At 42.7% G+C, this 26,493-nt stretch overlaps 1 protein-coding gene across 3 annotated transcripts in view; it reads left to right on the plus strand.

The window, feature by feature from the left end:
- Positions 1-25,724, plus strand: part of KCNJ15 (potassium inwardly rectifying channel subfamily J member 15) — a 120,128-nt gene extending 94,404 nt beyond the window's left edge. For 2 of the 3 annotated variants that reach the window (XM_073617213.1, XM_073617212.1), the window contains exon 2: positions 21,141-25,724. In XM_073617213.1, the coding sequence (XP_073473314.1) occupies positions 21,160-22,284 (1,125 nt within the window). In that variant the 5' untranslated portion in view covers positions 21,141-21,159 and the 3' untranslated portion in view covers positions 22,285-25,724. Of the gene's footprint in view, positions 1-2,185; positions 2,586-21,140 lie in introns of those variants that run through there. The other variant, XM_073617210.1, reaches the window with a different exon arrangement.
- Positions 25,725-26,493: the final 769 nt, after the last annotated feature.

The following is a 26,493-nucleotide window of genomic DNA, read 5'->3' on the forward strand; positions in this document are numbered from 1 at the left end:
AAGGACATTGATCCTATTGGACGCCGAGGTCCTGCAAGATCTGGGCAGCCAACTTGATGAAGGACCCTATAAGTGTAGGGGCTGACGTCATTTGGGTACACCCACAGTAAGGTGTGGAAAGAGCTCCACTGGGTTGGGAAAGCACAGGAACAGAAGTAGGGAGAAGTTTCAGACCAGGTAGGTTTTCTTTTCAGAGTATCTCTTTTGCACAGGTCCCAACCAGATGGTCTTCAGCCATCATATTCCTCAGAAGCCTAGAGGAGCCCAATGTCATCTAACTTACCACCACCACTCCAATTGAGCACTGTGAAACTGAAAGTGCAATTTGTATTCTGCTGAATAAAGTCAACCTCTCTACCAGTGTTCTGCAGACAAGGCAACGGTATACTTCACAACACATGTGGTGCCAATGTTAGATCTGGTCTGCTATACCTTGATAGTTGTCCATTGAGTTGTGTTGACCTCTACAATATAAAAACAATGCCAACTCACCCTGTCTCATGATTCTTTCCGTGGGGGTACCTGATGAAGAGGGGGAGCCAGGAGCGCCGGCGGGGGACCCCAGAAGAAAAGGATCGGGGCTGCTCTGTGCAAAACCATTACACAGAGCAGGTAAGTATAGACATGTTTGCTATTTTAAAAAAAAAATAAGGTTTACAACAACTTTAAAGTGGAACTTCAGTCATTTTTTTAATCTTTCCATCTATTAAATCTTCTGCCCTTGTTGTATTAACTTTGGATAATAAAACATTTTTTTTCTGCCAGTAAATCCCTTATACAGCCCACTTCCTGTTTCTTGTCTGGTCATTAGCCTAGGCTTATAACATCATGCACAGCTCTCGCTCTCACTCACGTGCGAATTTGCTAGGAAGGCAGGAGGGATGAGTCACAAGAGGGCCAATAAGAGCTGCAGAGCTAGAGGTGTGTCTGTGTAAATCCAGGAAGTGAACAGGCAGCAGCTTCAGCTGCCCACAGTTAAAATGGATGCAGCCAGACTCAGTGGAGGGAGATTTCTGCAGCATATTTAGCAAGTACAGAATCACAGCATATAAGTTAATATGCAAAGTGGTTGGAGGGAAGCTTCAGAATGGCAAAAGTTTTTATTACAAATGATGTGAGCAGACTGCAGTTCCTCCTTAAAGTGTTACTAAACCGACAACAGTAAAATCAGTCTGTATAAGGCAAGCAGTAAAGCATCCTTGTTATACTCAATGTGGAACCTAAGGAGTTAATCCTCCGAATTGTGTAAAAAAGGCTTTTTGATCCTGTCTTCTATGATCCCCCCCTTCTTCCACTGTCCCCAATCCATCTCCTGATAGAACAGAGCCTTGGGGGCACTCTGCACATGCTCAGTTTGGTGTGTATTGTTAGAGAGTTTTTTTCTTGGGAGAGTGCATGTGATCAGCAGAGGGCCAATCAGCAAATGTTCTCATTTGCGTTTGGTCACTGTGGCTTGTCAATAAATATCACACTTTTCAAGAGCAATCACCGGAGTGCGGATCATCTTTTCCTCCAATCAGCACCATCCAGGCAGAGGGTCAGGGGTTCTGCAGCCTCATAGGACAGTCAGAGGAGAATGAAATCTCCTCCTACAAGCTTTAACCAGACACTGATAGAAGTCACAAGACTGCTATATACTGTTGATGAGAAAAGGTATTTAGTAGTTTATATTTACTAAAATAATTGCATTTCCATGTTCTGTGTACTGTGGGAGACCAAATATAGTTAATGCAGGGTCCTGGGTTTAGTAACACTTTTTAGGAAAGAAAAGAACGGGGGGAGGGGGGCTTGGCTGAAATCTTTACATTCAATATGCAGGGTCCTGGGTTTAGCAACACTTTAACGTGATAATAGACAGTTACATATACCCACTAAAGTGACTATCCTCAGGAGATACACAGAGATAATACAAATCCCCCTACATAAGTTGTACCTGTTTATCTGCGGCTCTCTCTCATCTACAGCCTCCTAAACCACACATTTTACACAACGAGCTCCAGAAGGCTGGGGGAGGGGGATCTGATGTCACACCCTGCATTGCTCAGAGAGGAGAGCTGAGTGTAATCTGAGACTTGAGTAGAGGGAATGGACATGCCACCCCCCCTCTACACAGTCTTATAGGGAAACGTGCACGGCTGAGGTTGTCAACCACCTGCTGTCTCCTGGGATTGCTTGGTGTCAGCATAGGCGGTCAGAAGGGACTCATGCAGATAGCAGAGGAACAAGAAAGCAGACAGACATCACTGCGTTACACTGAATCCAAGACAAGTACACACTATAGAAGGATGTGTTTTGTACATTTTTAGTTACAAGCACTTTAAGGCTACATGCACATGAGCATATTTACACTTCACAGGCAGCCTTATAGTCCAGGTTTTCATGAAGCGATGAGGAAATGAAGGCACTGTCTTCCCGGTGTTTGTTGATAATGTGGAAGGATGTTTACTGGAGATATTTCACAATGGCAGTTGGTAAATAACTATATTGGCAATCAGCTGAGATCACTGACTCACCTTCAGCACCGATCGGACTTTGCCAGACAGACAGGCTATGCAGCGAGGAGACAGGGCGATCGATTTATGGAGGTAAGTTGTAAACGAAGCCTTAGCCCACATGTTGTTTGTAAAGCCAAGGGCAAAGCCTTAGAAGATTAGAACACCTTGGAATCTGCTTTTACACTTTACTTTTTATGCTGCCAATGCCAAGCAATCAGCAGTGGAAAAATCGAGGACTATTTGAATGTCTTCTGTTTAAATCCTTGACCTCACTTCAAGAAATGTAGTGTTCCATTGTAACAAATTGAAAATCGGGCCACTTTATGGAACGTTTTCAGGTCTGATTTAACAAAAAAAAAAAAAAAGGGCAAGCATGGGCGTCCGCAGAACTTTTTCAGGGGGGGGCATCATTTTATATCACCCATGCTCCGCCCCTTTTTGGTCAATGTCATGAAGGGGAGGGGCTTAGTCATTATCACATAAAAAGCAGGCATGTGCCCATCAATTGTAGTCTCATTGTGCCCATCAAATGTGGCCTGTACAGTTTCTGTATATATAGGGGGTGGATTGTAATAATATATACAGGAAGGAAGGTGGGTGTATATAGCTGTATACAGGACAGATGATGTATATCTGCACAGTGATGATGGAGGAAGGTCTCTTTATACAGGAAGGAAGGTGGTTATACACAGCTACCTGTATATACCCACCTTCCTTCCTGTATATAGAGACCTTCCTCCATCATCACTGTGCAGATATACATCATCTGTCCTGTATACAGCGATATATACAGGACAGATGATGTATATCTGCAGTCAGTGATGGAGGAATACAGGAAGGAAGATGGGTGTATATAGCTGTATACAAGACAGGACAGATGATATGATCTTTCCTATACAGTATCTAGCACCCCCCTTCACTGATCATACCTGTATTCACTCAGCTGCCCCCCTCATCTGTAAGAAAACACGAAATCCCCTAACGGGGCTTTAATTCAATGAACTTTATGACTGGTAATTATGTAACTTATGAAGCTGTTTATGCATATACACAAATCCATTGTTGTTGTTGTCTTGTGCTGTTTTAAAAGATGTTTTGATACATGTTTACATCCCTACAGCTGCAAACCATCCTCTGAAGAAGACCCAGTTAGGGTCGAAACGCGTCAGTTTTAATATCTTAGATCTTGTTGTCTTGGATATATTGTGTTGTACACTGTTCCCGATCATGGGCATTGTCTGTTTTTTATCCTATATTGTACTCCAGGTCATGTCTTGACCTGTAATGTCAGAACTTACCTGTTTTGTATAATTTTTGTATCAATAAAGCTATTTTTGAGTACTCATTTACATCGATATTATTGGCTGCATTAAAGCCCCGTTAGGGGGTTTCGTGTTTTCTTATGCATCTTGTGGGGTGCACAGCCCTCATGTCTGTACTCCCGTGCGTGTCCCTTTTTGCCATTGCCCCCCTCATTTGTATATATGTCAGGCCCCCACACACACACAGCTCTGCCCCCCCCCTATACACAAACAGCCTCCTCCCTTCACTTGTACTCACAGTCCTCACTTGTAAGGTGGTCTTCCTTCTCCCAAGTCCTGTTTCCACACGTCCCTGTGAAAATACAACAGGCAGCAAAGCAAACACGAGGGGCGCACATACAGAACAGGCAGCAAAGCAAATACGAGGGGCGCACATACAGGAAGCAGCCAGAGGTGGCAGCAAAGAGCTCTATAAGCTCAGTGACACTGATCTGCAGCAGCTGTGGAGCCGACTTGCACAAACCCAGAGAGCCAGCACAGCTACAGGTGCGGCCACGGCAGACCCTTGTCAATTCCAGGGGGGGTCACTTGCCCCCCCTTGCCCCTACCTGCGGACACCCATGGGGGCAAGTGAACTTGTGTTCAGGTCAAATACACTATATTGTCAAAAGTATTGGGACGCCTGCCTTTACACGCACATGAACTTTAATGGCACCCCAGTCTTATGCCCCGTACACACGATCGGACATTCCGACAACAAGATCGACCAGATTTTTTCCGACGGATGTTGGCTCAAATTTGTCTTGCATACACACGGTCGCACAAAGTTGGTCGGAAATTCCGAACGTCAAGAACACGGTGACGTACAACACGTAGGACGAGCCGAGAAAAAATGAATTTCAATAGCCCAGTGCGGGTCTTCTGCTTGATTCTGAGCATGCGTGGCACTTTGCGTGTCGGATTTGTCTACACACGATCGGAATTTACGTGATCGGATTTTGTTGTGGGAAAATTTTATTGCCAGCTCTCAAACTTTGTGTGTCGGAAATTCCGATGGAAACTGTCCGATGGAGCCCACATACGGTCGGAATTTCCAACAACAAGCTCCGATCGCACATTTTCCGTCAGAAAGTCCGACCGTGTGTACAGGGCATTAGTCCGTAAGGTTTCAATATTGAGTTGGCCCACCCTTTGTAACTATAACAGCTTCAACTCTTCTGGGAAGGCTGTCCACAAGGTTTAGGAGTGTGTCTATAAAAAAAATAATAAAATGGAAAATTAGAGACTATGGGGGTTATTTACAAAAGGCAAATCCACTTTGCACTACAAGTGCACTTAGAGGTGCAGTCGCTGTAGATCTGAGGGGGACATGCAAGGAAAATAAAAAACAGCATTTTAGCTTGCACATGATTGGATGACAAAATCAGCAGAGCTTCCCCTCATTTCAAATCTTCCCCTCAGATTTCCAGCGACTGCACTTTCAGTGCAATTTCAAGTGCACTTTGCACTTGTAGTTTGCACTTGTAGTGGATTTTCCTTTCGTAAAAAACCCCCAATGTGTGTAATTGCCATCATCCCTTTAAATATTGTATTGGGGTTGACCTCTAATTTGGATTTTTAAAGGCAATTTCAATAAAGAAAATTATATTCTTTAAAATAGATATTTATTTTCATATAGAATAAAATTGCACGAATAATGATAAAAGGCTGTCGACAATATAAACATGATGTACCAACGTTGTAACATCACACTGAATAGTAATCAATAATGCAAAGTTTTAATAATCCTGGAGTGGTATTCCCCAACTACTTGCTGTTCCTCCATCGATAGAATGCCGATCATTGTTGGTAAATAGGAGTGTGTCTATGGGAATGTTTGACCATTCTTCCAGAAGTGCATTTGTGAGGTCAGGCACTGATGTTGGATGAGAAGGCCTGGCTTGCAGCCTCCACTCTAATTCATCTCAAAGTTGTTCTATCGGGTTGAGGCCAAGACTCTGTGCAGGTCAGTCAAGCTCCTCCACCTCCAATTTCGCTCATCCATGTCTTTATGGACCTTGCTTAAAACTGATAAAGGATGGCACCTGTGCGCCAGATCACGTGTATATATACATGGTCCGGCTCTTCCAAGTTGGGCCTCCGGCAGCTCGCTCCCACTGTGATCACAAACAGCAGGAGCCCAGCAGCGAGTACCACAGACTCAATGTCCGCCGCCAATTAGCGGAGCTCCGCTTTAACCCCTTCCCAGCGAGTGTCATTAGTATAGTAACAGTGCATATTTTTTAGAACTGATCCTTGTATTAGTGTCACTGGTTCCCACAAAGTGTAAGTTAGTGTCAGAATGTCCACCACAATATCGCAGTCCCGCTAAAAGTCGCTGATCGCTGCCATTACTAGTAAAAAAATGAAAACATATATAAATATAAACATCCCATGGATTGTAGACACTATACCTTTTGCGCAAACCAATCAACATACGCTTTTTGTGCTTATTGGAATTTTTTTTTTTACCTAAAATATGTAGCTGAATACATATTGGCCTACATTTATGAAGGGATTAGATTTTTTTCAATTTTTTTTTATTTGATATATTTTATAGCAGAAAGTAAAAAAAAAAATTTATTTATTTTTTTCAAAATTGTTGGTCGTTTTTTGTTTATAGCGCAAAAAAAAAACACATCAAACACCACCAAAAGAAAGCTCTATTTGTGGTTAAAAAAAAAAAGGACGTGCATTTATTTTTGAGTACAGTGTTGCATGACCGCGCAATTGTCAGTTAAAGTAATGCAGTGCCATATTGCAAAAAATGGCCTGGTCATGAAGGGGGTAAATCTCCAGGAGGTCAAGTGGTTAAAAATATAAAACAAGTTTTACCTGGAGTTGGGCTTTAAGGTGTGTGTCTCTTGCATCAAGAATTCCTGTAAATTGCTCGGAGCAGTTTGGCGAGGTAAAGCAGGGATTAAAGTATACACATATATAAGCAGTACCACAGAACACTTACAGTACACAGTATTATTATTATTATTATACAGGATTTATATAGCGCCAACAGTTTACACAGCACTTTACAACATTAGGGAGGACAGTACAAGAACAATACAATTCAATACAGGAGGAATCAGAGGGCCCTGCTCGTTAGAGCTTACAATCACAGTACACACAGTTCCTTCAATAGCCATAATAAGCACACCATTTGTCATTTCTGCTGATACTGAGTTTGCAAGTACCAGCTGAAAGGTGACATTAGACTTGAGGTGGCTTCTCTGGGGGGAGGGTGGGTGGGGGGTTGGGGTGATGACCAAGAGATGCACTTAAAGTACACCTGTGCCCTGACCTTGAACAGTAAAACATTTACGTGTTTTAAAAGGACAGTAGAAGAGCTTTAAAACAAGCTATCACTGACCTTCTTAGCTGTATGAACTGTGAAGTAATTGATTCTCAAAGAGCACAATAAAGTCTCTAACGTCAAGTTTCAGTTGGTTTCTACGAATTTACGGCACCTGCGGTCCACAATAGAAGGTTGGCAGGCTGTAATTGGGGATTTGGAAGAATGGAGGGGGTCACTGTAGTTGGCTGGCTGTGATTGGGGGTCTAGAGACATGGTGGGATTGCTGTGGCTGGCTGTGAATAGGGTCTGCAGAGATGGGGGGGGGGGGGGGGGGATGGTGGCTTGCTGTGATTGGGAATCTAGGGAATTTGTGAGGGTTGTAGCTGGCTATAATTGAGCATGTGAAAGAATGGGGAGCACCGTGGGTGGCTGTGATTGGGGTTTGGAAAGATAGGGGCTCACAGTGCTGGCTGTGGTTGGGTTTCAGGGGGATATAGTTGGCTGTAATTGGCAATGTAGAAGTATAGAAGGCACTGTTTTTGTCTGTGATTGGGGTGTGGAGAGATGAAGGGTCTCAGTGGCTGACTGTGGTTGGGAATCTAGAGAGTTGGAGGGGGTTATAGCTGGTTGTAATTGGACATGTGAAAAAAATGGGGAGGCACTGATGGTGGTTGTGATTGGGGGTCTGGAAAGATGGGTTGGTCACTGTGGCTGGCTGTGATTGGGGTCTGGAGAGATGAGGGGTCCCAGTGGCTGGCTGTTGTTGGGAGTCTGGAGAGTTGGAGGGTGTTATAATTGGCTGTAGTTGGATGTGTGGAAAAATTAGTAGGCACTGTGGCTTTTTGTGATTGGAGATCTGGAGAGATGGAGGTTACGGTGGCTGGCTGTGATTGGAGATCTGGAAAGATGGAGGTCACGGTGGCTGGCTGTGATTGGAGAGATGGAGGTTACGGTGGCTGGCTTTGATTGGAGAGATGGAGGTCACTGTGGCTAGCTGCGATTGGGGTCTGGAGAGATGAGGGGTCACTGTGGCTGGCTGTTGTTGTTAGTCTGGAGAGTTGGAGGGTGTTATAATTGGCTGTAGTTGGATGTGTGGAAAAATTAGTAGGCACTGTGGCTTTTTGTGATTGGAGAGATGGAGGTTACGGTGGCTGGCTGTGATTGGAGATCTGTAAAGATGGAGGTCATGGTGGCTGGCTGTGATTGGAGAGATGGAGGTTACGGTGGCTGGCTGTGATTGGAGATCTGGAGAGATGGAGGTCACAGTGGCTAGCTGCGATTGGGGTCTGGAGAGATGAGGGGTCACCGTGGCTGGCTGTAGTTGGGATTCTGGACAGTTGTAGGAGGTTTATAGCTGGCAGTGATTGGGCATGTGGAAGATTGGGTGGCACTGTTGGCCGGTGGCTGTAGTTGGGAGCCTGGGGAGATGGAGGGCACATTGGCTAGCTATGAATGGGGGTCTCAAAAGATGGTGGGATCAGCTGGGAGTCTGGAAAGATAGGGGGTCACTGGGGCTGCCTGTACTGTAGTTGGGAATCTGGATAGTTGGAGAAGAGTTAAAGATGGCTGTGATTGAGCATGTGGAAGCTTGTGGGGAACTGTTGGTGGCTTTGTTTGGATAGATGGGGGGGGCACAATGGCGGGTTGTGGTTGAGAATCTGGAGAGATGGAGAAGTATAGCTCTAATTGAGCTTGTGGAAGCATTGGGGGAAGTAGGGGGGGCTGTGTTGGGAGGTCTGGAGGGATTTGGGGCACTGTGGCCGGTCTGGAAAGACATAGGGAGAGGGGGGTGTTATTGTGGGGGGCTCTGACTTGGGCTCTGGAGTGAATAACTGCAGATGACAAAGTCAATGAAAGATTCAAGAGTAACTCCCTTTTTGTTGAGAAAAAAAAAACATTCCCCTCTGGGTGATCTATGTACATTACAAGGATTTTGACAAACGTTGTTGCAGATTCCTACCTTTTGTTATTCTGAAGAAATCTCTGTGTGATTGTCTATGCCCATGTGCAGAAGTGAGTCTAATGGGAGTGGTTTCCTAACTATCAACCAGCTGCTGCACCTGCAGGGCCCTAATGAGGAACATTTCAGGGCCTGCATCCCTTTAGACGTGATTTTTTTTATTGGGAGTATCTAACCAAAAATGACATTTTTGTTGCAGGGGATGCCTGAAATATAACTTGTATCTTAGTGTAGACTTCTGGGAAAATCAGTGAGCCAATCACACAAGCAGGAAATGACATTTCTGGGGGGGGGCGTTCTGTACATCGTCTGTGTACAGAACACCTCCATGTAGCCATATTGCATTGCAATTCACAGAAAATTGCAGCACTGCAGATTGAAAAGGAAAGGGTAATTTTTAATAACATTCAATTACAATATGACTTGTGTCTCAATTGCATATGCTATATTATTTTCTTTTTATTTGCTATTTTTTTTTCCACTAAAGTGGAGTTACCCTTTAAATCTTTGCACTTCTGAGAAACGGTAACCAAACTGAATGACAACTGGAAGAAAAAAAAAATCACATATGCAGTTTTGCAAAACCTTTAATTTTTATTGGTCCATTAAAGTAATCTATTAACTACAGATTAGATTTGTTATGCAAGTTTCTCTACTTGAATAGCACGTCTCAGTTACACATCCATATTCCCCTCTCTGGTTTCCTTCAGAAGTATGACAGCGGTATTGTTCATGGATAGGTTCACATGGGTCTATGCCATGAAATATTCGCTGGTATGGTGATATTAATGCATTGTGATTAGTGGCTTTCAAAGAGCAGAAAACAAATATCCATTGTCCTTATTTTCTGATCAGACTTTGTTTTGGATATGAGGATTACCAACGCACATAGCATGATGTCTTAATCTGGAGAATTACTGTAAATGAAAGAAAAGGGGAGAAACTCTCGATTTCTCTGCTGTCACTCAACCTGGACGGTAAAAATAACGAGCAATTAGAGGAAATATGATTCTGGGCTCAGGTTTCGGGTCATGTTCTGGGTGTAACAGGATGCATGTTTACTTTTATTCTAATGCGTGGAAATATGCTAATCCCCAAATACCTGATAAATCATGTAAGTGTAAATCATTTTAGCGCCGTGAATAAATGTACTCTAATACTCGGGATCTTTCCTCCACCTGTAATGCTTCCTCCTGACCCAGGGTACAAGCAATAATTCCACATTCCTCATAACTTAAAGCGGAGGTCCACCTTAAGATTAAAAATTACATTAACATTCTACAAAAAAAATATAAAAAAACATTTGAAAAGAAAAAAAAAATTTTTACTTACCAGAAATGCCTGTTGCTAGGCAGTCTTCCTAATCTGCCTCTTCCTATTCCGCGGCGCTGCTCCTTCACTTTCTCCTCTTCGGTGAGCTGCCCCGTTGTCTTCTCGGACATGTGTGTGTGTGTCTCAGAAAACCACGGGGCCATTCACAAAGCGCCGCGCGACTCACGCATGCGCAGTAGGAAATGGGCAGTGAAGCCTCAAGGCTCCACTGCCTGTTTCCCTTAGGATGGCGGCGCCAGTACCTGATCCGATGGACGGATCGGCCTCGGGGGGGCCAACATCGGGGGCTCGCTGGACAGGTAAGTGCCCTTATTAAAAGTCAGCAGCTACAGTGTTTGTAGTTGCTGACTTTTTTTTTTTTAAACGGCTGGACCTCAGCTTTAAAGCAGATCTTCAGTCATTTTTTTCATCTTTCATCTATTAAATCCTCTGCCCTTGTTGTTTTAACTTTGGATAGTAAAACTTTTTTTTTTCTGCCAGTAAATCCCTTATAAAGCCCACTTCCTGTTTCTTGTCTGGTCATTAGCCTAGGCTTATGACATCATCCACAGCTCTCCCTCTCACTCTCGTGAGAGTTTGCCAGGAAGGGAGGGGTGATGAGTTATAAGAGGGCCAATGAGAGCTGCAGAGCTGGAGGTGTGCCTCTGTGTCAATCCAGGAAGTGAACAGGCAGCAGCTTCAGCTGCCCACAGTTCAAATGGTTGCAGCCAGGCTCAGTGGAGGGAGATTTCTGCAGTATATTTGGCAAGTACAGAATCCCAGTATATAAAAAATAATATGCAAAGTGGTTGGAGGGAAGCTTCAGAATGGCAAAGACGTTTTTATTACAAATTATGTGAGCAGACTGCAGTTCCTGTTTAACCACTTCCTGACCGGCTCCTGTAAATATATGGCGGCACAAAGGCTCTCCTGCGTGAATCGCCGTCAATGTATGGTGGGTCGTTTAAGAGCCATAGCAGGCGCGTGCAACCTGCTGCACGGCGGGGGGACCTGATGCACGTGGCCGGCGGGCGCAATTGCCGCTGGCCACCCGCGATCGCGGGCACGAGAGCCAGAACGAGGATTTGTGTGTGTAAACACACAAATCCCTGTTCTGACAGGGGAGGGGAAACAGATTGTCTGTTCCTACTAAGTAAGTAAGGATGCCCATACAGCTTTCAGTTGGCCACCCATTATTTGCTGGAAACCAATGGAAAACCACAGTGAAACAAAGAGTAGCGGTAATTTTAATTCATTCTGGAGTAGCGCTTAATATGCGAACGGCTGCAGATGGTGATTAAATCCTAGTTCAACAATGGAAATCTTTGACTCTTGTCGTGTGTATTTTGGGATGTATGAACTTGGGCTGCTGTTCCGCCCTGGCAGGTTAAACACAACATCTGCGAAAGAAAAGCGAGAGTAGTAACTTCTGCAAATCCCTGTCATGATAGGGGATAGTGCAGCTGCCAACACAGATTATGTCATAGCGATCTGCAGTGATGACAGCTACGCAACTCTGCTACTTAAAGAAGAACTAAACTCTCATAAAAAAAATGATTCGTTTTGTAAAGAACTGTCAGTAAAACAGGATGCATGGGTTAAATGCTGTAAGTTTCGAGGGTTGCAGAAGAGGCTGTATTACTTACCTTACTTCCAGCTCCAGCAGGCTTCCTCTATTGGTTGGCTGTATCCTCCTCTGTAAGCTGCTCCTGGCCACTGTCTCACAGTCACCCCCCACCACATACAATACGGGGTTAAAAGAACCTGCACTATACGCGATGACACAGAGGCACCACCCACAGATGGCACCCTTGGGGTGAGGCGAAGAGTGCTGGAGCAGTGGCGGTGCATCCATAAGGGCTCTCTCCAGCCACCCCCTCTATGACCAATGGATAGCTTCATGCATAGCATGAAACCAAACCCTATTCCAAACCCTATTCATGCGCCCGGCCCCTTTTTGGGCGCCGGGCGCCTGATTTACACCGGCGGGGGGGTGTTTTTGAAGCACCTGATTTGGGCCATAGGCTCTAATAGGCGTCAAAAAAGGTGACCTGCGAGCGCCATGCTTGGCGCTCGCAGTTCACCCAGGTGTGTTAGAACAGCGAATTAATATTCTCTTTCCTAACACTTAACCACCTCTCCACCAAGGCTCGGGTCTGTTACCCGTCACCTGATTGGCGGAAATGACAGGTGCTGTGATTGGACGCCTATCGGGAGGAGAGGACGGTAAGAGACACATGGAGGACACCGCTCGCCGTCATCTCCCGCTGCCCTACCAAGACAGTGTCGGGCAGAGGGTGAGCGGGCGGGGGCGGGTCGGGTCACAGTGCCGACATTCGATGACACAGTGGCAACATTTGATGGGCACAGTGGCAGCATTTGATGGGCACAGTGGCTGAATTTGATGGGCACAGTGGCAGCATTTGATGGGCACAGTGGCGGCAATTGATGGGCACAGTGGCTGCAATTGATGGCACGGTGGCTGCGTTTGATGGCAGAGTGGCTGCAATTGATTGGCACAGTAGCTGCGTTTGATGGGCACAGTGGCTGCGTTTGATGGGCACAGTGGCTGCGTTTAATGGGCACAGTGAGGCTGCAATTGATGGGGTTTTTTTCAGAATTGTTCAGTTTGTTTGTGCCCCACCAAAAATTTTGAGCACCAGCCACCACTGGCTGGAGGCAGCCTCTCCTGCAACTCTTTAGACTTAACTAGGGGGAAGCATCTTCTGCAACCTCTTAGACGTAATTAGGGGGAAGGCCCACTGCAAGTTTTTTTTTTTTTAATTGGGAGTGGCCCTACTCCATAGTCTTTAGTGTTTTAGTGTAGCCAGCTTGAGCTTTGTTGCTTACACTATCTGGGTTTCTCCTAAGTCATTTTTTACTTCTACCTGCTTCTGTGAAGCATTCTCCGATAGATAAAGTGAGAGGATACAGGATTTTGGGTTATGAATATTTATTTAACCATGGCCAATCACTGAGGGGTTTATGCCAGTGATGTGGACTAGGGAAGGGAATATACTTAGGGAAACCTTCTAGAAGGGTCCTTTCCTCTTAGACTTTGTTAGGAGAGGATGTGTGTGTGTGAAAGGGTCCAGTCTTGCCTCTTGGGGCCTGGGGAGGAGGTGAGTGCAGATAGGTCCAGTTCATGCTTTTCACATCTGTTGACAGGGGAAGATGCAAGCCCAGAGAGGTCCAGTTTATGCTCCTCAGACTTGCTTTCTGGGGAGAATGTGAGTCAGTAGCGGACCAATTCATGCTTCTCAGGCCTGCTGCCTGGGGAGGATTTGAGTCTATAGGGGCCAAGTTCATGCTTCTCAGGCCTGCTACTTGGGGTGGATGTGAATCCATAGGGATCCAGTTCATGCTTCTCAGGCCTGCTGCCAAGGGAGGATGTGAATCCATAGGGATCCAGTTAATGCTTATCAGGTCTGCTGCCTTTGGAGGATGTAAATCCATAGAGGTCCAGTTCATGCTTCTCAAGTCTGTTGATTGGGTGAGATGTGATTCCATAAGGTTCCAGTTCATGCTTCTCATACCTGCCAGCCGGGGAGGACGTGAGTCTGTAGGGGTCCAGTTCATGCTTCTCAGGTCTCCTGCCTGGGGAGGATGGGAGTCCATAAAGGTCCAGTCATGCTTTTCACATCTACTGCATGGGGAGGATGTGAGTTTGTACAAGCCCAGTTCATGTTTCTTAGGCCTGCTGCCTGGGGAGGATATGAGTGTGTAGCAGTCCAGTTCATGTATCTCACATCTGCTGCTTACAGAGAATGTGAATTTGTAGAGGCCCAGTTCATGCTTCTGGGGAGGACATGAGTCTATAGAGGTCCAGTGCTTGTTTCTCCAGCCTGCAGATTGGGGAGAATATGAGTATGGGGTTGCAGTTCATGCTTCTTAGGCCTGCTGCCTGGGTAGGATGTGAGCCTGCAGGGGCCAAGTTCATGTATCTCACATCTGCTGCTTACGTAGAATGTGAATTTGTAGAGGCCCAGTTCATGCTTCTGGGGAGGATATGAGTCTATAGAGGTCCAGTACATGTTTCTCCAGCCTACTGATTGGGTAGGATGTCATGTGAGTCCATGCAGGTCGAGTTCATGCTTCCTAGGCCTGCTGATTGGGGAGGATATGAGTCCGTAGGGGTCTAGTTTTTTCACAATATTTTTTATTGATTAAAGGCAAACTTACAAAACAGTGAACAGTTGCCAAAGACAGTGGCTGAGAGTGGTTTGAGAATGACAACCTATATACCACAAACTAGTAGGCTTCTTACATGGTAAGACAACAAAGAGGGAAAACAAGTAACCAGGTTAGGGTGCCTCGATACTATGATCTGTTAAGGTAATAGCGAACCATGTGGCTCTCAATGGCTAAGGCCTAAATAATACACTAAGCAAACAGTATTTCAGAAATAGGGGTCCAGTTCATGCTTCTCTGGCTTGCTGTCTGAGAAAGATGTGAGTTCAAAAAGGTCCAGTTCATACTTCTAACACCTGCTGATTGAGTAGGATGTGAGTCTGTAGGGGGTCCAGTTCATAAACCCTCTACTCCGGCCTACTGCCTATGGAAGAGATTTGAAGATGAAGAGGACCTTTGCTTAGTCACCTGCTGGTCCCAGCTTACATCTACATTTGCTTGTTGCATTGTCAGGTTGGACAGTACTGGATATGCACAGTTGATTTATCTGATACATCATTGTTTTACCATAATTGGATTGTTGATTAATAGAAAGCTGTTCAAGTTTCTTTAGGAAGAATATTTCCAGTCTGGAATATGGTAAACTCTTTATCTCACCAGGAGTTTTATTTATTTATTTTTTTTGTACAGCAGTTGGTAAAGTTTTTTTATTTTAAGTGTAACTAAAGCAACACTTTTTTTTTTTCATTTTGGATAGAGTAAGAGAAGGTTATAACCCCTGTCATTTTTTTTGCCATCTGTGTTTTATTGGGGAGATTTCCTTTAGCCAAAACAGGAAGTGAAAGGAAATCCCTGCAAATTAAGGGAATCACTTGGTCGCCCCAGGTCACCAGAATTAAAGCCCCCTGGAAGATTTTCCATCTATTTCTGTTATCGGGACAACTCAAAATTTGTGATTTTCTTTTACTTTCCTTTCCCATAGGATATGATAGGAAATCCATCCAAAGTGGGGGAATCTCGGTGTTCCATTAGGGTCACCAGATCCAGTTTCCCCATTGGAAGATTTCCCCTGTATTAGTGTGCTGATGTCAACCCAAAATATGGGATTTTCTTTTACTTTCACTCTCGGTGATAATGATACAAATAGAGAGGATGAATATCCCTAACAGGGGGCACAGACAACAATCAAAACACAACATGGGGTCTAATCCCTCTCCACTCCATCCAAAACTAAAAAATAAATTGACTTTTAATTATACTTTTGTTCTATTCAAGTACATATTTGTAACTGAACAAAGTACTTTCTATTGCTCGGAGCCTCCAAAAAAATTTTTTTTCCCCCTGTGACCCAACCTCCTCCTGTTAGAGGGTGGCTACATTCATTCTCCATGGTCCCATTGCATGCAGGTATGTAGCCACCCTCTTTTGCTCGCTCTGTAAGTGGACTATGGGATCTGTAGAGTGCATAAAGCAGTGGACAGGACCGTGACTAACATGCACTGCTTGTTTCAGAAGTGGGAGGGAAAAAGAGAGGTTCAGAAAAATTCATGAAAGATAGATTACAGGGCCATTCATTATTGGATGTATATGGATTATATTTGGAAAATAAGGATAACTTTAATTTAAAGTGGATTGCTACTTGTATTGTAAGATAGACAAGGTGCCTTTCAGTGACCACAATAGTAAACATAAAATTATGTTGAATTAAATAACATGAAATTAATTATAAAACATAGTGGTAGTGAAATTGGGTTCCAACCAAACAAACGTGGCAAGTGTATAAATCTGTGACTGCTGTAGGTAAATTAGATTGTAAGCTCCAGGGAGGCAGGGACTAATGTAAATGGTTCAATGTTCTCTGCAAAGCACAATGGAATGTTTTAGGGCTAGTTACATGGAATGGCATTCATTGTATCTATACAGTAAAGCATCCATTTTTTATTAGCTGAATATTGAAATCATGCTTTGGAAGCTTCTTAGATACAGCAAATGGCTTTACTTTTATGGAGAAATATATTACATGTCTTACAGCATGGAGAAATATGAACAGGAAGATACAATTACATGCACTGAGATAGACAATACATCCTGTTCTATCATAGAAAACATGAACTATACACTATAATACTACAGCGCCACCTGCTGCATACATAGGTATAATACATACAGTATTGTCAGTTTTTTAACAACTTTACATTACATGCTGTTGTTCTTTTCCAACATTTTTGACCATATGTTGACTATTTGTTTAATATACAATGACATCATTTTATTATATGTTTAGACATGTTAAATTGGTGAAGGCTAGTAGCATGCCACTGAAACTTTTTTGCAATATCGTTTTATTAAATGCATCTCAATATCATCTCAGAATAAGTCCTTCTTTTTTTTTTTTTTAGGTTTGTGCTTAAATAAAAGTCATGCAAATATCTTCCAGACTTCTCTAAGTTAGCGATATATGTTTCAGTTTCTTTTTGGCTGTCTTCCAATTGCTACTCACCATGTGCTACTCTATTAAAGTCAAATTTTCCATATCTCACGCTGACAAAAGCTAACCAGCTCAAAGCAAACCTATACAGATTGACTTACTGTTTCTGTATTAAAGGCTGATGTCTTTTTATAAACCAGCATCTCTGCATGAACAGTTGGCCACAAGGGCATAAAGGAATGACACATATGGCCCTCCTCATGAGCCTTAATTTGAAATAATAATGTTTATTGCTTATTTTTTTTATTATTTTTACTTTTATTTATACGCTTATAAAATAGTATTTTTTTATATTTTATGTAAAATAAAGATAAAATTGTATGTTTTATTTTATATTTTTTGTATTTGTTGAAGTCTTCATTTTAGAAACAAACATTTGTAACTGTTATTCAGGTCTATTTTTAGTAAAACAGCTGTTAGAAGACTCCTTACAGGGCTGCTGCCATTGCATACAGCTCCACCTGCTGATTGCACGTGGAAGTGTGAAATATTGATATGGGATATTATTAAAATACAGGATTTATATAACGCCAACAGTTTGCGCAGGGCTCGACAACTTGAAGGCAGACAGTACAGTTACAATACAATTTAACACAGGAGGAATCAGTGGGCCCTGCTCGTTAGATCGTTTTAAAAATATAAAAGTATAATTTTTTTCCTTTAAAAAAATAAGATATATAGTGTGTGTATATACACAGTGCCTTGCACAAGTATTCACCCCCTTGGCTTTTTACCTATTTTGTTACATTACAGCCTTTAGTTGTTTTTTTTAATCTGAATTATATGTGATGGATCAGAACACAATAGTCTAAGTTGGTGAAGTAAAATTAGAAAAATATATACATACAACTATTTTTCAGAAAAAAAAAACTGATAATTGGCGTGTGTGTATGTATTCACCCCCTTTGTTATGAAGCCCATAAAAAGCTCTGGTGCAACCAATTACCTACAGAAGTCACATAATTAGTGAAATGATGTCCACCTGTGTGAAATCTAAGTGTCACATGATCTGTCATTACATATACACACCTTTTTGAAAGGCCCCAGAGGCGGCAACACCTAAGCAAGAGGCACCACTAACCAAACACTGCCATGAAGACCAAGGAACTCTCCAAACAAATAAGGGACAATGTTTTTGAGAAGTACAAGTCAAGGTTAGGTTATAAAAAAAATATCCAAATCTTTGATGATCCCTAGGAGCACCATCAAATCTATCATAACCAAATGGAAAGAAACTCATGAACCGGGTAAGGAGGGCATTAATCAGAGAGGCAGCACAGAGACCTAAGGTATCCCTGGAGGAGTTGCAGAGTTCCACAGCAGAGAATGGAATATCTGTACATAAGACAACAATAAGCCATACGCTCCATAGAGTTGGGCTTTATGGCAGAGTGGCCAGAAGAAAGCCATTACTTTCAGCAAAAAAACAAAATGGCACGTTTTGAGTTTGCGAAAAGGCATGTGGCAGACTCCCAAAATGTATGGAGGAAGGTGCTCTGGTCTGATGAGACTAAAATTGAACTTTTTGGCCATCAAAGAAAACGCTAACCCAACACATCACATCACCCAAAGAACACCATCCCCACAGTGAAACATGGTGGTGGCAGCATCATGCTGTGGGGATGTTTTTCAGCAGTCTGTACTGGGAATCTGGTCAGAGTTGAGGGAAAGATGGATGGTGCTAAATACAGGGATATTCTTCAGCAAAACCTGTACCACTCTGTGTGTGATTTGAGGCTAGGACGGAGGTTCACCTTCCAGCAGGACAATGACCCAAAACACACTGCTAAAGCAACACTTGAGTGGTTTAAGGAGAAACATGTAAATGTGTTGGAATTGCCTAGACAAAGCCCAGACCTCAATCCAATAAAAAATCTGTGGTCAGACTTAAAGATTGCTGTTTTGCAAGGAGGAATGGGCAAAAATCCCAGTGGTAAGATGTGGCGCGCTCATAGAGACTTATCCAAAGCGACTTGGAGCTGTGATAGCCGCAAAAGGTGGCTCTACAATTTATTGACTTTAGGGGGGTGAATAGTTATGCACACTGACCTTTTCTGTTTCTGTAAGAAGGGTTGCTGGTTCAAATCCCAACCACAACACTACCTGCCTGGAGTTTGCATGTCCTCTCTGTGCCTGCGTGGGTTTCCTCCGGTTTCCTCCCACACTCCAAAGACATGCTGGTAGGTTAATTGGATCCTGTCTAAATTGTCCCTAGTATGTATGAATGTGAGTTAGGGACCTTAGATTGTAAGCTCCTTGAGGGTAGGGACTGATGTGAATGTACAATGTATATGTAAAGCGCTGCGTAAATTGACGGCGCTATATAAGTACCTGAAATAAATAATAAATAAATTGTCCCTAGTATGTATGAATGTGAGTTAGGGACCTTAGATTGTAAGCTCCTTGAGGGTATATATATATATATATTTTTTTTTTTCAGCGCTATATAAGTACCTGAAAAAAAAATATATATATATATATTTTTCTTCCATTTGCGATTTAGTGATTGCAATTGCAATCTGTTTTAAGTAATCAGTTCTGTACCTGGGTTCAACACGAATCTTCCCTTAAGGCAACACTGAACGTACTTCACATTACCATAAATACCTGTTTTTCTACTGACCCTGACAAAACCGGCTTGTACAAGAACACAAATTAAAGAGGCCATGTGAGATAATACGTCACATCTGGCTACACTGTGTCATGGAAAAACATTGATAAACAACTTTTTTCAATAGAACTGAGTGCTCATTGACTTTCAATTTGTAAAGCATCCTACACTCTTTCTCCAGCGCATAGAAATGTACTGCACTCCACATTTCCATGCGCTCGAAATAAATAAAGAGATGAAAGCTATTGGCCACTGCCCCGTTTATAGTCCCGACGTACGTGTTTTACGTCACCGCGTTTAGAACGATCGGATTTTCCGACAACTTTGTGTGACCGTGTGTATGCAAGACAAGTTTGAGCCAGCATCCGTCGGAAAAAATACTAGGATTTTGTTGTCGGAATGTCCGAACAAAGTCCGACCGTGTGTACGGCGCATTACTCTTGGCATCAACAGCTGTTTACCAATGTTAAAATGCTAAATTCTTAGAGCCCTTGCACACTGGGGCGGTTTGCAGGCGATATTGCGCTAATAATAGCGCCTGCAAACCGCCCCGAAAGTGCCGCTGCTTTCATTCCAGTGTGAAAGCCCCGAGGGCTTGCACACTGGAGCGATGCGCTGGCAGGACAGTAAAAAAAGTCCTGCTAGCAGCATCTTCGGAGCGGTGAAGGAGCGGTGTGTATACCGCTCCCTTACCGCTCCTGCCCATTGAAATCAATGGGACGGCGCGGCTATACCGCCGGCAAAGCGCCTCTGCAGAGGCGCTTTGCGGTGGTATTTAACCCTTTCTCGGCCACTAGCGGGGGGTAAAACCGCCCCGCTACCGGCCGCATACCGACGGTAAAACGTCGCTAATAATAGCTGCGTTTTACCGCCGACGCCGCCCCCTGCCCCAGTGTGCAAGGGCTCTTAGTAAATGCACAGCAATGCATTACTTGGCACTACTGCTATTGTTTTAGGTGCACTCACTGGCTTCTGCAACAGCGTTTGAAATGGCTGGGGTGATCTCAGTAAGAGAAGTGAACACATATATACAGTATATCGTTAATGGAAGTGGGAGGATTGCAATCATAGCATACTGGTGGTAACCAGTAACAACACTTCAATTCAAGCCATCTCATCTTCAGAACTAGGGACTGATGTAAAGCTCTACAGAGGTCTCAAAAGATTAATTGAGCCTAACTGACATTTTATCGTCTACTGATGACCTGTTGACCTCCAATCACTTACTGACCCCAAGCCATTTTATAATCCCTGGCATAGTCCCTTCGGTTCTTGGGGGTCAATATTGACTACTTTGGGAACCATAACTTAGATAGGTGTGTTTAAATCCTACAATAGAAGCTAGGATTAGTATAGGAGGAGAACCCTTTGGCATTCCTTGGAACTCTTACATAATCTTAATGTTAGTAATAATGCCTTTGTATGCATAATGCTGTAATTAAGTTTTACTGTTCATACAATTAGACAAGTAGAAAAATCTATGCTTGTTCATTGAATCCCAGCTGTAAGGTAACATTTTTGGGACTTACCATATCTTTTTCTTCTCTTCTTTAGTGCTCTTCCTGAGGGGATTATGGATACCATTGACTCTGATATCTCAGACCTCCCACTGGTTCAAGATGCGATTCATAATGAAGTGAAGCCTGAGAGGCCAAGGGTGATATCCAAGAGTGGACATAGCAATGTCAAGATTGACAAAGTGGAGGGTGTCTTTCTTCTATACCTCCAGGACTTGTGGACCACTGTTATTGACATGAAATGGAGGTACAAGCTGACCTTGTTTGCGGCCACCTTCTTCCTGACATGGTGCTTTTTTGGAATCATATATTTCGTGATAGCATTAGTACATGGAGATGTCCACATTGACCCAACTACCAACCACACTCCATGCGTTGCGAATGTTGACTCCTTTACTGGTGCCTTTCTCTTTTCTCTGGAGTCGCAGACCACAATTGGTTATGGGTTCCGCTACATTACTGAAGAGTGCCCTGTCGCTATCCTCTTACTGGTGGCCCAACTGGTCTTAACAACTTTAATAGAAATTTTCATCACTGGTACATTCCTTGCCAAAATTGCTAGACCTAAAAAAAGGGCCGAAACCATTAAATTCAGCAACAAGGCCGTTATCACAAAACACAATGGAAAGATGTGTTTGGTAGTACAGGTGGCCAACATGAGAAAAAGCTTGCTGATACAATGCCAACTGTACGGTAAATTACTTCATACCTATGAGACCAAAGAAGGGGAGAAGATCTTGCTAAAGCAAGACAACATGAGCTTCCATGTAGACTCTTCTTCAGAAAGCCCCTTTTTGATTCTGCCATTAATGTTTTATCACGTGCTGGATGAAAATAGCCCACTGCATGATCTTACTGCTGGGAACATTAAAACAAAATACTTTGAACTTGTCGTTCTTCTTAATGCCACAGTGGAATCTACCAGCACAGTGTGCCAAAGCAGAACATCTTATCTGCCAGATGAGATCTACTGGGGCTTCGAATTTGTTCCTGTTGTCTCTTTGTCCCAGCAGGGAAAATATGTTGCAGATTTCAGCAACTTTGATAAAATCAGAAAAAGTGAAATACAAACCACGTTCTACACAAATACAGAGAAACAAAGATTGGAAGAAGAATACAGACGGCAAGAATTACAAAACAGACAGAATCAATCTTTGCTCATTTTGCAGAGTGATGTTTGACTATTTTGCTACAAGTTGTAGCACGGACAATATCTTGCATTTTGTTGACTTTGGGAACTGGTTATACCTGCTCCTAAAAAGCTACTTACGACTAAACACTCAGATCAACCACCAGTGACTGCAAACCACTTGTTATGGATAATTTATTTATCTTGCTGTTCTATCCAGTTATTGATGTATCTTCTTTTTAAGTGCCATACTGGGAAAAACAGTTGATGTAAGCACTGAACTGTGAACTCAGAGACCATAAAACCAAATCACTGTAATTTTTTCTTGTGATCACTTACTGACATGGTGAAAAATTAAGAGTAGCCGTTATGAGGCAGTACTATATACAATTGAACAAATACACTGAGAAAAAAAAAAATCTGCAATGTTTTGTAAAATAATGGGATTGATTTACCAAAGGTAAATAGACCTTGTATTTTGCAAGTGTAGTTGCACTCATTTTCCTCAGAGCTTAGGGAATGTGGTGAAGCTCTGCTGATTTCCATCACACAATCATATGCAAGTAAAAATGCTGTTTACATTTTATTTTTCTTGCACCTGATTGGGTATTCTTTACAAAGTGAATGGCCGGCTTCTGTCAGACCAACTGCAGTACACAGGGGCCGAATGTCCGCCGGTTTATACTGAACTGGCCGATGCCACCCAACATTCGGCCCATATGTACTAGGCTTAAGCACTGGGGAAAATGAGTGCAACTGTATTTGCAGAGTGCACCGCCTATTTGCCTTTAGTAAATCAACCCCCATGTCTATTTTAGCTTATACAGTATTGGATGTATACATATATATATAGGGCAAACTCAAACTCCATAGCAATGAATATGAAAAAATGGAAACAGTGGACTCCAAAGCTCATCTAAAGATAAGTCCTATTTGAAAAAGGTCTCAGGGAAGTAGATAATTGCCTATGTCACTGAACAAATTGACCTATAGGGGAGTTACTTAAAAACCATACCCTATGTGTATGCCACCGGGTGGTGATCCTCTGAATACAGAAGCATAAATATTCAAAAAAGTAGGGGGAGAGGTCCCCAAAGGTATTCTTCAGAAAGGATACAAAAGTGTTAGGCTACTTTCACACTGAGGTGTGCGGGCGCTGGCGGTGCATGGGCGCTAAATATAGCACTGCTTTACTGTCATTTTAGAGGCGCTAGCGGGGCGGTTTTAACCCGCCGCTAGCGGCCGAAAAGGGTTAAAACCGCCCGCAAGGTGCCGCAAAGCGCCGCTTTGCAGATGGGTTTGGAGCGCTCTCCCATTGTTTTCAATGGGAAAGGGCGCTTTAGGAGCGGTAAATACACCGCTCCTACAGCGCTCCAAAGATGCGGCTTGTAGGACTTTTTAGACCGCCCTGCAAGCGCACCGCTCCAGTGTGAAAGCCCTCGGGGGCTTTCACATTGGATTGCATTGAGCGGCTCTTTCAGGGCGCTTTGCAGGTGCTATTTTTAGCACTTTAGCGCCTGCAAAGTGCCTCAGTGTGAAAGGAGCCTTAAGGACTTATAATCTTTATTGATTATCCATCTTTACCAAGACAAAAATAGAAACACCTCTGATGACAAATATCTAGAAAAATAGTATAATTTAATTTAGAAATACCCTCCTCCAAACACATTTAATAAAATTAAGTCTTAGGGCCCTTTCACACTGGGGCGGTTTGCAGGCGCTATTGCGCTAATAATAGCACCTGCAAACCGCCCCGAAACAGCTGCTGCTGTCTCTCCAGTGTGAAAGCCCCAAGGGCTTTCACACTGGAGTGGTGCGCTGGCAGGACGGGAAAAAAAGTCCTGCTAGCAGCATCTTCGGAGTGGTGAAGGAGCGGAGTATACACCGCTCCTGCCCATTGAAATCAATGGGACAGCGCGGCTATACCACCGGCAAAGCGCCTCTGCAGAGGCGCTTTGTGGTGGTTTTTAACCCTTTCTCATCCGCTAGCGGGGGGGTAAAACCGCCCCCGCTAGCAGCCGAATACCGATGGTAAATCGCCGCTAACAATAGCGGCGCTTTACCACCAACACTGCCCCGCCCCAGTGTGGAACACCGGTGTCCACAACAGAATCAGCCATACACTTCAGTCACCCATCCCATACACACGAGTTAGTCTTGTTATTATATGTTCACTGCAGATTGGCCTATTGGGTCTATTGAGACAAGAGTCACAATAGCAATGAATGCAGTATGCAAACATTTATTGAAAAGTATAGTCATTTTGGGGGTTGAAAATTACCAACACGAGCCATTAAGAGTAACAGAGGTTGTGTTATTTTTATTTAATTTTTTACATTTTTAGTTCATATAGAAAGAAACATTTTTTCCCTTTTCAGTTTTCTTCATTAGCATCTTTTTTTTTTTCTTGCAAATTCTTTTTATTAAAGTTTGCATTTATAAGCATCTTTTTGAAAAATATGCAGACGTTACTTGCCCTGTATATCCACCAAAAACACTGGGTAAAAATTGAATAGAAATAATGACTACAGTGGTATGTTGCTGAGGGGGTAATGATAGGCCGAGCTCACACCTTTGATGATCGATGGTTTCATCCTGACGGGACAGCCTCAATTCCGAGACATTTTGGAGGATCGAATTTGGGTTTCTCCAGCCGTCAGAATGGCCAAGTAACTTGTCATAGACTGCAGGAGATGTATACAGTTGGGTCAGTGTCATATAAAATAAGGTTGAGAGGTATGGAACTCAGGGGTTGATTCCCTAAAGGCAAATAGACTGTGCACTCTGAAAGTGCAGTTGCTCCAGAGCTTAGTAATTGAGCAGAAGCTCTACTGACTTTCATCATCCAATCACATGCAAGCAATAATGCTGTTTTTTTTATTTTCCTTGCATGTGATTGGGTATTCTTTGCAAAGTAAAGCCTTACCACATTTACTAAGCTCTGGAGCAACTGCATTTGCAGAGTGCATTTGCCTTTAGTAAATCAACCCCTACGAAAGAGATATAATGAATTAGTGCAGATCACATTTTCTCAACAGAAAGTTTTGCGGCTTCTTAAAGCAATCCAGAGCTGTTTTTTTTTATTATAATTCAAAGTGTAACAGAAATAACATAACATATAACTAATGCGGTCTGTCGCAAACTTTAACAATGCAGCTTTTGTTTTTAATAGTTTTACGACTTGTTGATCCTGCCAGTAGATCCATTATTATTTGTTTCCTGTAACAGACCAAGCTGTCCTGTCCAGCAAAAGTGGCATTAGTGGTACGTTTTCTAGTCAGCTTTTATTTTCATGGTTTGAACCTTTTTTTCAAAACAAAAACTGTTGCAAAAACTGCTTACAGGTGTTAGTTGTTAAAAGAATGAAAATTTGACATAACACACACATCGGGTGCTCACATGTATGTAGCAATAGAATTGAATGGGAAATTTATTTTAAAACATTGAATTCTAATAAAATAAATAAGAAATGCAAAAAAAAAAAAAAAAAAACCTTAAAGCAATCCTATCACCCTTTGCAGATACATAAATGCAAATTTGCGCTTAAGGTGCACACAGGTATGAAAACAGTGATTACATTATACATGTTAGGTATCACCATGAATGAGTGAGAGCAATAATTCTAGGGTCCTAATTTACAGTTAACCCCAAAGTAATGACCTGTAAAGGCTATTGAAGTGTCACTTATGTTCAGTTTTGAGTACCGTAATGTTTGGCCATTTGGTGGGTTTGCACAAATGTTTGACATGTTTTATATCAATTTGCTCGGTGCAACCCCATCTTTTATAATTTACTAAAAAAGTTGGTATTGTATTGTGTTTGTGTGCATTTGATTTTATTGTATTTTCTTCCTAAAAATATAGATTTGATAAAAAGTTGCGTAAATATTGTGCAACATAAAGAAAAAAATCTTTTATTCAACAGGGCCTATGGTTTTAGAAAATATATGACCGTTTGTGGTTTTAAAGTAATTTTCTTTTGGAATTTGCAGAAACGTGTCTGAAGAATTAAGGACCTCCTGGTATAAAAGTTGTTAATATACATATTAAAAAGCACTGCGCTAAAAATCAAATTTACTGTACATAGAAAATACTATTACAAAAGACAGTGAACAGTGATAAAATGTCTTAAAAAAATCAACAGAAATATTGAATAGTGCATAAGAAAGTCCCAATGCTCAAATTCAGCAAATTTGTGTTTTAAGTGCTCTTTTAAATTAATTCAATACCAACGACCACCATCACCAAGTGTGTGATAATGT

The sequence above is a fragment of the Aquarana catesbeiana genome, linkage group LG02 (assembly GCF_042186555.1).
Source record: "Aquarana catesbeiana isolate 2022-GZ linkage group LG02, ASM4218655v1, whole genome shotgun sequence".
In the NCBI taxonomy this organism is placed as follows: domain Eukaryota; kingdom Metazoa; phylum Chordata; class Amphibia; order Anura; family Ranidae; genus Aquarana; species Aquarana catesbeiana.